Consider the following 16704-nt stretch of genomic DNA (forward strand, 5'->3'; position numbering starts at 1 on the left):
GCAATTGTATAATTTATTGTAAAAATTACATCCGCCAGATAAAGAATGATTACTAAGTAAACTAAATTTTGTTACATTCATAAGACCTACAATGGCACCCTTACAACAGTTTGGAACCCATATCAACCAGCGATATCATTTCGAGTTTTCATCAATCCAGTACTTATCTGAAATAATGTAACGAAATAGATATGCACAAATTATATGACAAAATCGAAGCTTCTGGGTCTCCGTATACGTATATTCTTCGGAAAAAAATTCTCTACCACGATTCTGCCGAGCTACAGGTAGGTTTTTAAGAATCGGGTCGGAGATGCGTTATAATGGATGAATCTAACGCAAGGATGGAAGCGATGGACCCACCCCAAGGTCGGGTGCAGTCGGGTGAGTATCGCGGAATGTTCGTGAAGAGCGGGCGTAGAGCGGGTTGATCGTACGAGGAACCGCACCAGAGTCGGGAGGAGGAGTCTCGTGTGTGAATCTCTGCCGACTTAATGTCCCCCTCCCCCCCTCATCCACCTGCGATATTCTTCTGCCGGCCTCGCGCATCGCAGCCGATACTCACGTCGCGTATGTTCGTACGTATCGAATACCGAAGCGTTGCTCACAAACGAAAAATTATAACGCTATAATATCTCGGGACAGAAATGATCGTAGATTAGGTAATACTCACGTGATTAAAAATATCAATTTGCATGCAAATTTCACGTAACGCTGCGAAATACCCGAATCGCGGGAACACCAAAATTGGTATTTGGCCTTCACGCGAAATTATTGCCTCTTACGATTTCCAAATTATGCATGCGGCTATACGTGATATGATACCTGAATTTTTTTTCAACGGGCAGAACAATTATGAGATCTCCTGTCAAATTTCCATTGAAATTTGTCAAACAATCTGTGAATTATCAACTTCTCAGCTTTGATAAAAAAAAAAAATAGTTGTTGGTCAAATTTAATTTACCGTAATACTATAATCGTTGTTTGTATGTACGATATACTCGTAAACTGCAAAAGAATAACGCAGCAAATCTTTAGAATGCCTTTTTGACATAACAATATTCCGAGTAAAGGGGAAGAAAATGTCAAAATTTCGTTCAAAATTGAGGGACGTTTATTCCATGATCAACAGGTTGTTTCGCCGCGTGTATTGTACGTAATACATATTGAATGAGGCCCGTGCTACAGCTGAGTAAAAAAAAAATTAGACGAAATGTTTCATGCCAACAAAAAGTCGTCATTACATAACGGAAATAATTGCAATAGTCAATGTATTGCACAAACGTGGTTCCCGACGGAGCTGGCATCCGTATCGGCAGAAGCGCGCTTGGCGAATACACGAGAAATAAAGGTAAAAGAACGCCGAGCGCCTAGTCTCTGGGTCACCGAGAGAACGGAGCGAGGAGGCGTGGGCGGGTAAAGTGCTAACGGCGAGGGGGGAGAGCGGGAGAGAAACGCTTTCCCCTTCATTGTTTGAAAAATCCCGCCTGTGCCCCTCAGGAATCGATAGATGGCGCGCTCTATTGTTGACTCGGATCAAAATGGCAGCCTATAATGGGCACTCCGTGGGAACATTGTTCGGGTATCTTTATGACAAATGATTACCGTGACTATAATTTTGTATAAAAAGTGTCGCGGCGATAGTGTCGAATGATATTAGTGTAAATTATGTACTTTTACCAGCGAATCATGTGAGGATTCAGGCACCCTTGTAAACACCCGATCGGTGCACCCTGCGTGTTGGATATTTTGTTGAAGAACCATATTTACTGTGTTATCTTAAGAACGAAACGTTTATATCCTTGTTTAAATAACAGAAGACCGATTTAAGAACTTCGGTTAATCACCGCCAAGGTAAATACCGTAGTTAACTCATCCTTCCGCTTGTTCTCCCTGGAAAAATGCACCTTCGCTACGCGGTAAAAGAACTCCGTTCTCGGACCGTCGGGAATGCCATTTCCCATCGGCAACGAGAATACCAATGCAACTTGTTTGGGAACCCATTCAGGGGGCACCTGTTAAGTGGAACATTTCAACTCTTCGTCGACTATAATTCGGCTTTTATCAGCATCGCGTATCGCCTAACTCGGATCACCCGGTAGATTTCTAGTCAATAATGGAGGTGGTGGCGCATCGCGATGCGACCGTGTATTGTTGTCATTTCTATTATGTACAAATACACGCTCACCTACACCCGCAACATTCACGTGTTACTCAATTATTATCGTGACTTTATTGATAGTTAATTTCCCTCATTGCAAGTTACGCAATAAATTACGACCGTGATTATCGGTCGAGAAGTATATTCGCGCGATCCTGACTGACTCCACTCATATAACACACGGAAGATCTAATCAGTTCATTTTTCCTTTAATCACCTTTCCTCCTGGTCGGTAGCTCTTTGTTTGTTATACTTATTAATAAGAGACCACTCATGCGATCACCACTTTTTACAGCTGCAACGATCTCTCGTATGTCATTTTTTGCAAAACATGTCATGAGGTGCTACATAACAACGGCTATTGCATGTCGTACCATCTTGCCATTTCAAAGAAACAGACTTTTACTTGGCAATTATAATGATGATAATTCTTCATCGTGTCATGTCAATTACAGCTACAGCTTTATGAATCACTTTTTTATACTAGTACGTATCATCCAGTTATATTAGAAATAAAAGATAACAGAAATGAATTGCTATGAAGTGCTATGTTCGGATCACAAAAGCTTTATAGCTTTTTTATCTATATGTGAATCCAAAAAACATGCCTACAATATTTTTTCAAATTACATTTATTTATTTTTGGCAACACGTTCTAGTGTTCCTAGTATTTTTTCTTCTCCTTGTAAAACAAACAGTTGAATTTCATTTGTTCGTCATCAATCGTTCAGCGCATCCTCTACATAGACTTAGATAGACATTTTATATATATATATATATATATATATATATATATATATATATACACATATCACATGAGTAAGGTCATCGTTTCCAACCCCAAACTTTTTTGTCATGTGTTCAAGCTTGAATTCCAACAGGGAAATCTTGAAAATTGATCAAAAACGTTAATGTAAATGTAAGATTATACTTTGAGGTTAGCGCGTATCAAATCACAAGTATGTCGAAAGTATGTCACATTTATAAATATACTTCAGATACACTTTTCGGATTCACTTGTGCATTGGAAACAAAAAAGAATACTTTTACATCGTGACATATTAATGGCAATAATCTCTATTTATTGTCTTCAGTCATGACATGACAGTCATGAAGATAAAAGTTTTGGAAAAGATCAAAGACATCGCTCATAAAAGTTGTTAGTATCCAGTAGTAAGATGTCTATTGGTTCTGGAACATTTATTCATGTCCTGAAAATTTATCCACTATTTGTCAATACTGTTCATGTTTTCAATTACTTTGTTAATTACTACTTGTTGATTTTCAATTTAATTTACTTATTCCTAGATATTAGCTTTCCACTACCTATCTTGTTTTGCCTTATCAGCGTTGCGTAAGTGTAAGATTTCTCTGCGACATTAAGTAATCTTTTGGATTTTGAATCATTTTATGACATAAGATGCAAAATTTGTGTAGAAGCATGTACGGAACAAAAACTGATCCCAAAAATCAGCACGAACTGAATTTAAACACATTTTATCCACCAATGAAAACTATTTGACTAACTTGTATTAAAAAAAGCATTAGGACTGAAAACATCTTAGGATTTTGTGCATCTAATTTATACTGGTCATCTTGAGTGCAGTAAATCAATCACGTCTTTAGGCATACAAGTAGCCCTGAAATAGGTTTTATTTTGTGCAATAAAAAAAACCATATCTTATGAGTCAATTTTTGCAGTAAAGCTAATTTTAAGTTATTTATTATATCTATGATATGAGAACTTGGAATTAATTGCTTTTCTTTCTGTCTTTCAGGATGCAATGGCGTCGCCTTATCTTTTCCTGAAACATAAGCAAATGCTGTGACGATCGCAGATAATCCTACAACGGTTCAATGTGACTTTTAAATTGACACTCAAAGTATACAAAGAAATGGACAATAAAAGATTAATGTTATGAATATCGTCGAGTCTGTAGATCGTGAATTTGGAGATCAAAGTCTGCAAGAAGCAGATCAGGCAGGCTAGGCACTCTGGTGCTTTAGCGTGGGTAATGGATCCCGCTGGGCCGTGGTATGCATCGTACAATCGTTTAGCCACTAGTGGTGCCGCTGGTACATTTCAAACTACGAGTCCAACTACGAGCGGTGATTTTGCATCCCATCACTTGCCCACGGCTGTTACCCAATCTGCCCCATCGACAACATCGCAGCTGCTTTTGCAAGCAGCACATACAACGGCAACACTGGCAGGACAACCTTCGCCATTTAATCCTGGAGGGTTTCTATCTCCGCCTCCAGTCGGCTATGACGTATTTTCCCCCCTGTTTCATCATGCCAACCCTAAACAGGCGCACTACGTTACACAGCATAGACAAGCCCTAGTCCACGCTCAGGCAGTTGCTACGACAAAGCAAAACACTTCCACGGAAAATGAAATTTCAACACTTAGAGAGAATTACAACTCTTCACATCAGGCAACATTCTTTGAGCACCAAGGCAATGCCTCGTCACCAACAACGTCAAGTTTAGCATGGACACATCAAAACAATTCCCAACTTCCTAGCCCTTTCGGCATTTTACCACATGAGACTGTCGTTCCATCTTCACCAGGACCTCCTTCGTCCAAGTCTGGTGGTACTGCGTATGAAAACACGTTCAATGCCCACTTTGCCGCTGCTCAAACCTTGAACAATCTAAATTCGCAGCTACCCTCTCCTGTAGTAACGGCAGCTGAATTTAAATCATCCAACTATACAGAGACTAAGAAAGTCACTAGTGTCAGGCCACAGTCTCCGGCTGTTACCATAAAACCAGTGGTCTCTGTTCCAACGGCTAGCAGTACACAACCATTTTTTCAACAAGGAGCTGCGTCATTCGGATCAGAACCTCTTTCTAGTAGTTACGCAGCTGCAAGTGGGAACCAATCTTCTAATGCAAAGGTTCAATCTTCCCTACAGCATCAACAATCGTGTATTGTCTCTACAGCCAGCAATACATCCGGCAAGGAATACAGGATCCCACAACCTCCGATAAGGTCGCCATCGACAACTTCTATTTTCTTGAATACAAGTGCTGCAGTGAGAACGACACCTTCGCAAGTCCAGGAAAAACAATCAGCAAGAAATAGCAACTTTGCTTCCCCCCCCAGCAAGGGAGCTGCAGTAACTCCCCAATCAATTCAAACTAAAGCACAGACTAAAATATATCCTGAACTAGGTAGCCATGGTGAGCACAGGAGAACAGAACAAAATGCTCACGAGAATAGCCAGTCGTCACCGATTAGCTTTTCTCTGATTGATTCTAGAGGGTTGAATTACGCCAGCAATAATGCAACCAATTGTAATAATGCGAACAGTAAATTAGCCCCCAGTCAAAGAACACCTACCAATAGTAATATTCAGCAGCAACACAGTCAACAACAATTCCATGCATTAAATCAGCAGCAACAGCAACAACAGCAGCAACAACAACAGCAGCAACAACAGCAACAACAGCAGCAGCAACAGCAGCAAGCAACACCTTACAGACATTATTCTACGAGCTCTACAAGCGATTCCGAATATCATCATACTGGGAGATCAAAGTCTACGACTTCCACAGACTCTGCATATTCATCAAATAATTCTACGCAAAATGGCCCTGACTGTGCCGTCGTTGTACCACGGAGGCCTAGTCCTCTGCAAGCACATTCACAGGCCAGTCCTCTGGGTCATGTGCCAAGTCCTGCTTATCCGATGTATAATAGCCCTATGGCAACAATGTCTTCTCCATCTCCTTTACAGCAGCATGGAGAGCCTAGTGGAAGTCAATGTACTAGCGGGTCACAGTTCAAAGCAACCGTTCAACAGGTCACACCTCCCTCTCCGTTGGATGTTACCGTTCCCAGACCAGCATCTCAAAATCAGGTCGCATATTCTTCGGTGATTACTAGGGCATTAGGAACAACGGAGAATAACAAGGCCAGTTACAACACGGAGAACAGAAACTATGAAAGACAGCAGGAATTTAGCCAGAATCAAAAACAGCAGGTTTGTTGGGAAAATGATAATAGACAGACAAATGCCAGTAGAAAATTTCCAGTTACAACTTACCAAGCTAGTAACGCAGATATGAGTACGCAAAATTTACCTATTCAACAACAGGCGCAGAGAGTTTTAAATATTTCTGAACGGCAACAGGCTTATTTTGATTCAAGCCAAGTTACTTTACAGGATCTAAGCAGCTGTAGGGGTGATCCTATGAGCATTGTTAAAAATTTACAGACCTTGCAGCAGAGCTCATGTCAGATACAGCAACAAGCTTCTACTCCTAATCCGGCCGAGCAGCAGAAACAGGTTGAAGAAAGGCGGAAAGTTGATACTGTAAGTAAGAAGAGGAAAAATGCTGAGAAAGGGACGCATGGGTCATCACTTAATGATTTGGCAGGAGCGGCAGCTATGACAGAGTATTTAAGTAGAATACCACCTCCTGCTCATCATAACGCTAATCAGCAGCAACAAAATGGTTATTTTGATTTTGACAGGTGGAATATTCCTCCACCACCGTCAAAAATTTTTCCTTCGACTTCGGGGACTTTTGCTTCTCAAACGACGTTGCATCACTCTAATAACTTTGTTAGTAATCCTGCACATCAACATCAGTCTTTGATGGTTACCCATCATCATGCTCCCCCGCCGATACCATATTTTCCGGCATTTCACATACCACCCGGGCACCATGCTCATCATTCGCACGAGTTTCAATCATCAGTTGAAATACCTTCTACTGCTTACGGCGAGAATTCAGTAAACCATGCAAGTTACAATCAAGATGCGAGAGACGATCAGCCCAAGGTCATAGTTCCAAATATCGAAGAAGAATTAGGATTTCTTCAACAAAATCAAGAACCTGTCCAGACTTTTAATCGAATTAACAAAGACTCCAAGGGGCCGGGTAGCGGCAAAGATCCTAATTCTGGTTTTATGACTAGTTATCTCAAGTTTTTACAAGGTGAAAGAGATCCATCTCCTCCACCTGCGATTCGTGGTGGCAGAAAGGCAACATGGAACAGGTCAAAGCCTTACATTCCACCGGAACCACATAAATCAGCATCAATTGAAAATTCAACTCGAGCATCTACAAATGGAGTCAACACTCAGCCTCAAGAAAAAATAGTCCAACCAACCTCCAAGAACACCACAATTGACTATGCTAACGATCCAAGATACTTTCCTTTACCTAAGGAGAGAAAAAAGCAAAACTTTGATTCTAGCGATGATGGGTTTACAAGTGATGATGATTTTTCATTTCCTCCTAAAAAAAGTGAAAAGAAATGTGTGGAATATACTATCACCAAATCGGAAGGAAAGCCTCGGAAAGGCAGACCAATAAAACCTGGTGGACCAACGGATAGAAAAAGAAAAGCTGCAGCGGCTGCAGCCGAGGCTGCTGCAACTGCTGCTGCAACTGCTGTTGCTGCAAAGAATGCAAAAAAAATGGAAGAAGGTGAGTAACTTGTTTCTTGTTTTTTTATCCTCAAATCAACATGAAACAATTGATTTTATTATTTATTATTTCATTCATATTAAAATATTGGAAGTATCATGAAATATCATGGAATATGATTGTTGGTTCTGATCACGACTCATTTTTTCTAAATCATATCTCACATTTTGATTGATTACAGTGGATCCCTTATTGCTACCTCCGAGACGTGAGACGTCTAGAAGAAAAGCAAAGGAGAAAACATCAGTGAAACAGTTTCTCGATCGGCAGCAGGGCATTGATTACTTTGACAACGATGAAGAACTCGGTGATTCTGACTCTGATCCAGCATGGACACCTGCTGTTAAATTGGTAGGAGAGGAGGAGGAGAAAAAAAAGAAAAGAAGTAGACCTGTTATAACGAAGAAAACGAGAAGAATTATCGACGAGGATGGATATTCATCAGGAGATATTGCTGTACAGAGAAAAGCATCGAGAAAAAAGCTAGGCGCCGTTGGCAAACATTCTAGCAATGCAACAAGAGCCTTGACTAAACTAGAAGATAAAGTAATCCCAGTTAACAGTGATGATGATTTGGATATTTCACCATTCAAGGTCCGTATTAGGCTTATGTCTATTGAGATATTAAAAATTGATTGTGGTGCGTAAAAACAAATTTGAATCTTGCGTCATTATCGTTTGGCATTAGTTAGAAATTTGTAAGTGATTTAGGTTCATTTTGATCACTTCAAACAATGTTATTCAAAGTATACGTTCGTTCTGGACTACAGTATCAGTGGGCAAATTCGTAAAGTATCAACGTCTATTGACAAAGTTGCAGAGTATTAGAATTGTATTCAAGTAGTAGTACTTACAAAAGTAGTTTTTTTTTTTCTTCTAAAGTACATGTACATATACTGTGGTGTACATGTGGTGAGATTTAAATTAATTTTTGGTTCATTAAAAAACGGAAATGTATCGGTTGCATGCAGCATTTTGTGGATGATTCAGAAGAAATGGTAATTTCATATGAAAGTATTACTTGATTTTTATACTGCAGTTTGTTATGTTTAGGTAAAATAAAACTGATCGCTTTGTCCTATCTGTAAATTCCTCCAGTCAGGAGCATGAGTAGAACACTGAATTTCACGTACCTATCAAAGAATAGCATTTCTCATCTGTCTAGGCTGCAAACGTACAAAGCATAGCAATCATTAAAATATTTCCGCGCCAAAACGGAGCCCATCGATTCCATAATTTTCGTTGAAAATTTTTAATCATGCTCTGAATATCTTGCGAGGTTTTCTTTTATCGAGTTATTAATTTGTGTCGACCTTGTAATGTTTGTTGAATAGTCTGGCGAATTCGTGGTAATTAAATCGGATTTGGATGAAGACTTTCCTGCCCTTTGGAGAATAGACGGCAAGACGCTACTTCAGAAATACGAGCCTTTCAAATCTAATGGGAAAACTTTGTACAGAAACATATCTACGGTAATGCTGCTTGCTGAATGAATGTAAATATTTTGGAATTTCTTTCACTGCAATGTTAATAACGACGGATTTTGAACTTTGTTATGTAGTATTCTGGCTGGGCACCTCAAAATCGTCACATATACCAACAAGTTCCAATAAAGTTCTGGCAACAAGGCAAAATGGAAACCGTCGTAGAATTTCTACGTGACGAAATGATTATCGACGATAGGTAAGTTTGTGTGGATCAATCTAGGAAATCTGTTGACCTATTGTTTCATGCAGTTAAGAAAATCATCAATATTAAACTTTTAAGTAATAGACTACATTATTTTTAAAGCGAACATATAGTCAAATCGATGAAAGATACGGAAAAATATCAGGACAACTTCGAAGTGTACATACAAACGCTCATTTCTCAAGCTCTGGATTCGAATTTTCTCACTGAAATATTTCAAGAACAAGGTAAAGAATTGTAATTTGCGTAAAATTAATGTGTGAACGTTATTTTTTATAACTGTCAATTTAAGATATCAATGTCATTATTTCAGATGATTATTTCCTGTCCAATGTGAAAACAGTTGATGAAGTAACTGAAGAAAGAAAACGTCGACTTTTGGCTACCACAAAATGGAATCCTAACATTGTAACAGCAATATCCACATGGCCATGCCTGAATGTCCTTAAAGACCTTACAGCGCCTGAATTTAAAGGAAAACAATGTACCGGTTGTCAGCAGCAGAAAATTCACGCCAGAGTTCTGTTGTATGGTCAACCGTACAACGGTACTACTCTCGAAGGCTCTCCTCCAGACCCTAGAATCCCTCAAGAGAAGGTGTGCCGCATGCTTTGTCATTGACTTACTACCGTCACACCAATATTTCATGCAACTAAACATATTACTTATATTCGAGAAATATAAATTATTGGGTAGACACTAGCATTTCACCAATCTGAATATTTTTCTTTCCTTATCGTTTCAGGATTTTCTTCTATGTCGAATATGTCAAGGGAAGGTAGCTTTGTACAATAAGGTGGCGCATCAAAAGTATCTAATGTTCTTGGAGTGTGCCAAGCGAGTAGCTGATAAGCGACTTGCGGATCCGCATAAGGATACAACTATTATACTTAATGAGTTACTTGCTGACGAAACTTGGCTCAATCAGGTACTTGATATCAAATTTTATACTTTTCAGTTACATGAAATGAAGGCTTGCTAGTTTTGGCCTCTTGAGGATCGTTGCACAGTTAGTACGTGCGCGAAATTTCTGTCAAGAATTTTTGCGTTCAATTACAACAAAATTTTTAATATGCAGTAACGTTGCAAACTTTTATTCTTCACCACTAAGTCAGCGGAAAGCCCAAAAACATAAAACGCGATCACTTAATTCGGTTTTCTTTTTTGTTTTATAAATTCATTTTATTATTTTGCAGTTGTTCAAAGAAGTTCGAGGCATCTGGGCAGAAATTGATAGCATGGAACAACAAACTAAAGCAAAAGTAAATTCTCGAGTGAAGTCAACAACTCCAAGTTTGGAAATTGACTCTTTAACGCATACTTCGTCGACGCTGGTAAATGCAGGACCTGCTGCCACCCCTATTTCACAGGTGCCTACTGAAAGTAATCCATTGATAATGGTTAATAATACCCAAATGAATTTTGAACCGTCTTAGTTCTTTTATGACAATTTTCACGATCAATGATGACCGAATGAGTTGTAAAAATATGGGTTGTTTCACCCAGTGATAAAATAAACACGTGAAAAGAGTATATATATATCTCTACAAGAAAAACGGTTTCTCTGTAGACGTCGGACTGTCTTGATCTTACGAATTGTAGTAACAACATTAATAACAGAAAATCATCATAGACATAGGAATACGACGATCTTTAATTTTAGTTGTGAATTATATTCGTAGATAATAATTCGTAATTCGTAGCAATAGTAATAACTTACACCCGCACACACTGTTCATTTGTAACATACTCACCCGTGACATAGATGATTGAAAATCATGCCCAAATTTTGCCACTACTTTAACGTTATCTATTGAAAATTATCATATTCGTGTGAATATAGAGATAGTTGTAGAATTTATATCGCGTCTAGGTTTCGGACAAAGTTAAATTAGAATTTGCTAAAGTCTGAGTGTGCAAGTGAGATAGATATTTTAGAAATATTCGTGAAAAGTGAAAGTGTGAGAAATTTAACGATTAACTGACTTTACTGTGTAATATACTCATATACATCACGTTGTGCTAAAGCGTCAAAGGTTGATACTGGTGACAGATGAAATCAACAATGTTTTCTGTTAGGCTTACTTTCAACTTATAGTTGTCCTGAAATGATAATGCTGAACTTTGTCAAATTTTTTTTTCATTAGCGATAACGGTTAGTCAGCCATCCAAGATGTTGAGCGAGAACGTTTGCCTATTTCCATCAACGAAAATCTTTTCTAAATAGTAAACAATATAAGCCTGACGATACTTATAACGCTGTAGTGGCTTCTATAAAACTGAAACAGAGAATGCTTCTAAATTCAAGTGCCACAAAATATTGTTGTGAAATTTGAATTGACTATTAACGTCTATTGTTTGAACGAATTACTGATCACGGGATGATGAGACCTAATATGTAATTCCTATTTAACTTATTGTTAATAATGGTGAATTACCGAAAGGAATGAAATTCTAAATAACGATACATCTGGGGAACTCAATTGGATACCTTATGCCAGAGTGAATTGGCTATTTACAATATGTAAGATGTGAGAATTTTTACTTTTGTACGATGTCATGTTTCAATTTTTAAATACGTATTTATTTGGAAAATCTTGTCCCGCGACTGTGATAAACAGATAAATGGAGAAGGGCATAATAATATTTGCACTTCTGGCACAGTTTCAGATGTGTATAAAATGAAATTTATCTAGCTTAGGATGTAAAGTTTGTAATTCAGTTTGCCATTGGACCATCCAATTATTATGAACACAAATAACGTCGTGGTTCACGTACTGTCTCTCATTGATTATCTGCATTTTTCATTCTTCTAAAAAAACGATTCTTACTTCCAGCCATAATATATGTATGTATAAAAATTCCAATTAAATAACAGTTTCTTCTGCTTGAACAAAGGACTCAAAGTTGTTAGCTGTAAAATCTATGCACATTCAAAACCAGTAACCGAAAATTATCGTACATTCATACGTATGCAAAACAGTTGTTTGAAATTCGTGGTATTTAATTATCATATTTTGCAAGTAGTAATTTTTGGTTGAAAATATAGTTGAAAATCATCTGCAATTTAACCCTAATTGTTCACACCTTGGTAAAGTAATCACAAATTCAATTGTGCAGAAAAAAAAACGAGGAGTTTGAAAAATATTTGGGGTGAAATTCACCCAGAGTGATCAATTAGGGTTAAGCTAGTAAACTAATCCATGTCGACATTTCGAAAAGCCACTTTCGGAATAATTTCTTTGCCGTAATGTAATAGTTTATTTAATTGCTTTTGTGTACATAAAAATTATGAGAATATGTATATCGACAGAAATCGCGTGTTTAGTCAAGTGCGACGCTGCAAGTTACTTGCTAAAGTCACAAAAATCGTATAACGGTTACTAACATCAAAAATTCCTGCTAGTTCTTTATGTATCTTTATATCAAATCAATTTAAAAAATGAATCAAATACGGAAATGTACAAACTCATAAGTTTGAAGTAAAATATCAATTTGTTTTGGAGAAAGCGAGGGTATATAATGACTAGATAAGTAGGAGAGTAAATTACTGACGTTTTATCATTCAACGATTGAAAATTAGTTAAGATTATCGTTATTTTCATTATTATTATTATCATCACTCGTGAATATCAAAATTAATTTTCATGGCAATTTAAAAAAAAATATGGTTTCTCCTGTACGATTGTAAACATCACATTTACACAATTTAGAATCTATACTTAATATCTTTATTTCATCGTCCACCATTTTGGAGCATTGATAAATAGTTTCGTAACGTTTAATGTTAAGTTGCAATAGCTCTTAGATATACTTTCCAGTAGATGATAAACATTTAGTAATAATACCATAACTGCTGATAGTTTGCTGTACATTAAAAATCACTACATTTTAATTGGCAATATTGCTACATATTGTTTAAACGTTCGAAGTGTTTAAGTTTTCATTTGTTTCTACGTTTATTAGGAATTATATTGGTAAAGACAAGTGGTGATATGTGTGTGTGGCGAGAATGTATTTTTTGAGAAGATGTATCAAATTATATTTGTAAATTGTAAAGATATAATAGCGATAGGTGGCTACAATTAATGAAATTGGCTGTCAAGTTTCAATACCTTTTTCTTCTTATTTTTATCATTATTATGACAAATTGAAATTACTATATGAATACTTTTCACAAATATTACGTAATTGATTTGTACTGTAAATTATCGAATCAATTATGGACTTTGAACGTTATAAATGCGGGCATTTGGACATTAACATCACAATAATAAAAAGTACAGTATGCAAGTGTAAAAATTTTTATTTTCGAAAATGTGCCATATCACATAATGGTGGTATTATGTTTCAAGAACTCAACGGTCATAGCGCCAAACGTCTTAGACAAGGGTGTGAAATGATAATCATGAAGTTTGAAGTTGTTGTATAAAAATTATTATATAAACTTCTTGGCGTGATGTAAATCTTGATACATATTATCTATCTGATGCAGCTCACTTATTATCAAAACTATTAATATTATTGTTATATTATATTATTTTGGCAAAATGGCAAATGTATTGTTTATTACTTTAAATGTAAATTTCTAATCTGTTTTTAATTTCCGACTTGCTGAGTATTTTGTATGTTTTTCACCCATCGCAATACAAAGTTTAGTGTTTTCAGTAATGTGAAAAACAATATCAACATATGCATATTAGGATTGTTCTTATTTGGGAGTAGGAAAGATTTTTCTTGCCTTCCCAGATCTGTTCCAAATCACGGGGAAAAAATTGTCTATAGTATCAAGCCGCCACGTCCATTGAAACACGTGCCTAGTTTTCCCATTCAACCCATGATGATAAGTAAATGCAAAGAAATTCTGGTGAATATGAATATTTTTTTTGTGTCAAATACAAATTATTATACAAAAATATAAACGAGAGCTTTAATTTTTTTTTCAATACGTTCTTGTTTGATTTTTCCTAAATAATACGATACTAAACAGAAAAGAATGTTTGACTGAGAATAACTTGTATTATTTTAAGTAAGAATTGGAATTTTGCAAAAAAATTTAAAGATCATTTTTATAGAATTTTTTTGATCTACTGGAAAATCAATGCCGAGTAAGATATTTTTTTTTTACCTAAATGGGAAAATTCAAACTCGTTGAAAGACGTGTTCCAGTTGACGTAGTAGCTTGAAACTTTACACACATTCTTTTCGAGTGATTTGAAACACGCATTTGGGGGGGGCAATGAAAATTTATCCGAACCCCAAATAAGGACCACCCTAATATATATACATGTATGTATATGTATATACATATTATATGAGCGTGGTTCTTGTTTAATTTCGCGGATTTTTTAATTTCATCAATTCCCACCCTTAAATCGGCTGAAAATAATTTCTTTTAAATTACGAAGGCGCAGTTTCTTATCTCAATGCGAACCTATGCCAGTGGGATGGTTTTTTTTTGTCATTAAAAATAGATGTATATATAATATATTATAGTATACATGTACATACGTACACATACGTGTATGTACATGTATTTTGACAAAATATTCTTCCGTAACTTATGTTTTTATTAATCAATTTTCAATAAAATTTGAAAAATATTAAATGTAGTTCTACACACTTTCTCAGCATAACTAAGAAATATACATGTAACTCCGGTTTTTCCTACCAAGAATTTAAATCCGGAATCAAATCTATCTGAAAGTGAACTATCATTCAATTCTTTTCGATGCCCGCAACGTCGAAATTTATCTCGTGCAGAAGTTCATCTGCGTTGCTACCACACGAAATCAAAAGTGAAAGATATTCCTTATACTTGGTCAGGTTGCAGTATGTAGTGAAAACCGCATCCGATTTTTTGCGTAGATAAATCTAACTATTTTGAATGTGTAAGATTTTTCGTTTTCGCATTGTCATTTCACGCAAACCATGGCTGAGGATAAAATAGTGGTTAACTTTCTACTTCTAGTAATAAACGTGATTCTTAGATTGTTTCCGTTAAAAATGAGCGCCTAAACTAATGTTGGTAATAGAAGTTACATCGGAAATATTTGGGATGCATCGGAAATACGAACTGAAGCAATTTCGACGTAATTTTTGTTACGAACATCAAAATCAATTAGCAGGCTACAATCCTCATATTTATCAACAGACCCTTGATACGTCATGTAAAAATCGAATTGGCCACGTGCCAAGAAAGATTACTAATCGGGGAAATATTTCACCTCAAAAAAGATACTCTGCTAAGCCGCCTGGGATGGGATATTTCTCTGATCAAAAATTTTACACATTTCAATCCGATTTTAGCAGGATTTATCAAGGCTTTATTGACGATTTCGAAAATGATAGCAGAAATCGCTTCAAATGTTGGTGAAAAAAGTTTCATTGGAAATACAAAAGATTTGATAAGTTCAAACCGACAAAAGATTTGATCAACTGAAACAGTCAAAAGCTTCGATTAGCTGGAATAGACGAAAGGTATGATTAATTGAAACAGTTAAAGTTTGTTTTGCTGAAACAGACAAAGGTTTGATTAACTGCACAGACTTGATTAGTTGAAACAGACGAAGTTACGATTTGCACAATGACAAAAGTCCGTGGATCGGCAAAAATTATGTCGAGCCCAACGTCAACATTCATGAAAATAGTCTTCTACTCCATCATTTCTATGATTGAAGAAAAGATTATAAATTTTTTGAATCGAAATTATTCTTTTACCTGGAATTATTGAAATAAATATTTTGTTCGAATGAAGACGCAATATTTCTCGGTATGCTTGAAAAAAAAAATCAGTTCGTTGCCCTGAATCAAAAGACAATACAATCATTAAAAAAATACTTTTGTACACCTCAAATATGTTTTATAAATATTTACGACAAGATTCTTCACTATCATTGTATACTCCACGATTTTTATCCCGTGAATTGACCGCCGGCTTGCCAATGATGCGCCTTCTCTCAGGAACAAAAAGTATCAAGTCAACGCGCAAAAGGCGCGGTTAATTTAAATTTGAAAACTTAGTTGTTGGTAAGAAAATTGATTGAAAAGCTGAAAGCTTAACTCATCTAGACTGCTTTACTTTTTCATATACCATTTATGAAATCGTTAAACACATGACGTGATTCATTATCAAGGTGGCAACAATTTTGCTCAAATATAATTCCTTGACTTTTCCTGACTTTTCCCGTCAAATATTCAGAATTTTCTGTTTTCCCACGAAACTTAGGAGCTATTTTTTATTGAAAAAGTGTATAATTTCGGAGAAGAGCAAAATCTAAAAAGGCCATTTTCTGAACCGTCCTATTGTATCTTATATGTGGAAGACTATTATTTTTGTGTTTGTTACTATAAAAAAAGCATTGTAATCAATTATGTACTTCCTAGTATAAAATTTTTTAAATATT

General features: G+C 36.3%; 1 protein-coding gene across 3 annotated transcripts; it reads left to right on the top strand.

Moving 5' to 3' along the window:
• Positions 1–1501: 1501 nt before the first annotated feature.
• LOC124221322 (glutamine and serine-rich protein 1) lies at positions 1502–16168 on the top strand. Of its 3 annotated transcripts, XM_069137424.1 has the most exons (10): positions 1503–1854; positions 3940–6153; positions 6388–7609; positions 7791–8203; positions 8944–9081; positions 9171–9292; positions 9401–9525; positions 9591–9895; positions 10044–10226; positions 10495–16167. In XM_069137424.1, the coding sequence occupies exons 2-10, from the start codon at positions 4177–4179 to the stop codon at positions 10732–10734; spliced, it is 4725 nt and encodes a 1574-aa protein (XP_068993525.1). In that variant the 5' UTR covers positions 1503–1854; positions 3940–4176; the 3' UTR covers positions 10735–16167. The 3 variants fall into 3 exon arrangements, with proteins under 3 accessions (XP_068993524.1, XP_068993525.1, XP_046487169.1); XM_069137423.1 differs by having other exon boundaries at positions 1502–1854; positions 3940–7609; positions 10495–16168; XM_046631213.2 differs by having other exon boundaries at positions 1504–1854; positions 3940–7609; positions 9612–9895.
• The last annotated feature ends 536 nt before the right edge of the window (positions 16169–16704 follow it).

The sequence above is a fragment of the Neodiprion pinetum genome, chromosome 6, assembly GCF_021155775.2.
Source record: "Neodiprion pinetum isolate iyNeoPine1 chromosome 6, iyNeoPine1.2, whole genome shotgun sequence".
Classification (NCBI taxonomy): domain Eukaryota; kingdom Metazoa; phylum Arthropoda; class Insecta; order Hymenoptera; family Diprionidae; genus Neodiprion; species Neodiprion pinetum.

What these genes read in the sequence shown, in the direction of transcription:
- LOC124221322 (XM_069137423.1), top strand. Translation starts at nt 4,177, where the DNA reads ATGGATCCCGCTGGGCCGTGGTATGCATCGTACAATCGTTTAGCCACT. An exon ending in TGCAAAAAAAATGGAAGAAG is followed by an intron (nt 7,610 to 7,790) that starts GTGAGTAACTTG and finishes GATTGATTACAG; the next exon opens with TGGATCCCTTATTGCTACCT. An exon ending in TGGATATTTCACCATTCAAG is followed by an intron (nt 8,204 to 8,943) that starts GTCCGTATTAGG and finishes TTTGTTGAATAG; the next exon opens with TCTGGCGAATTCGTGGTAAT.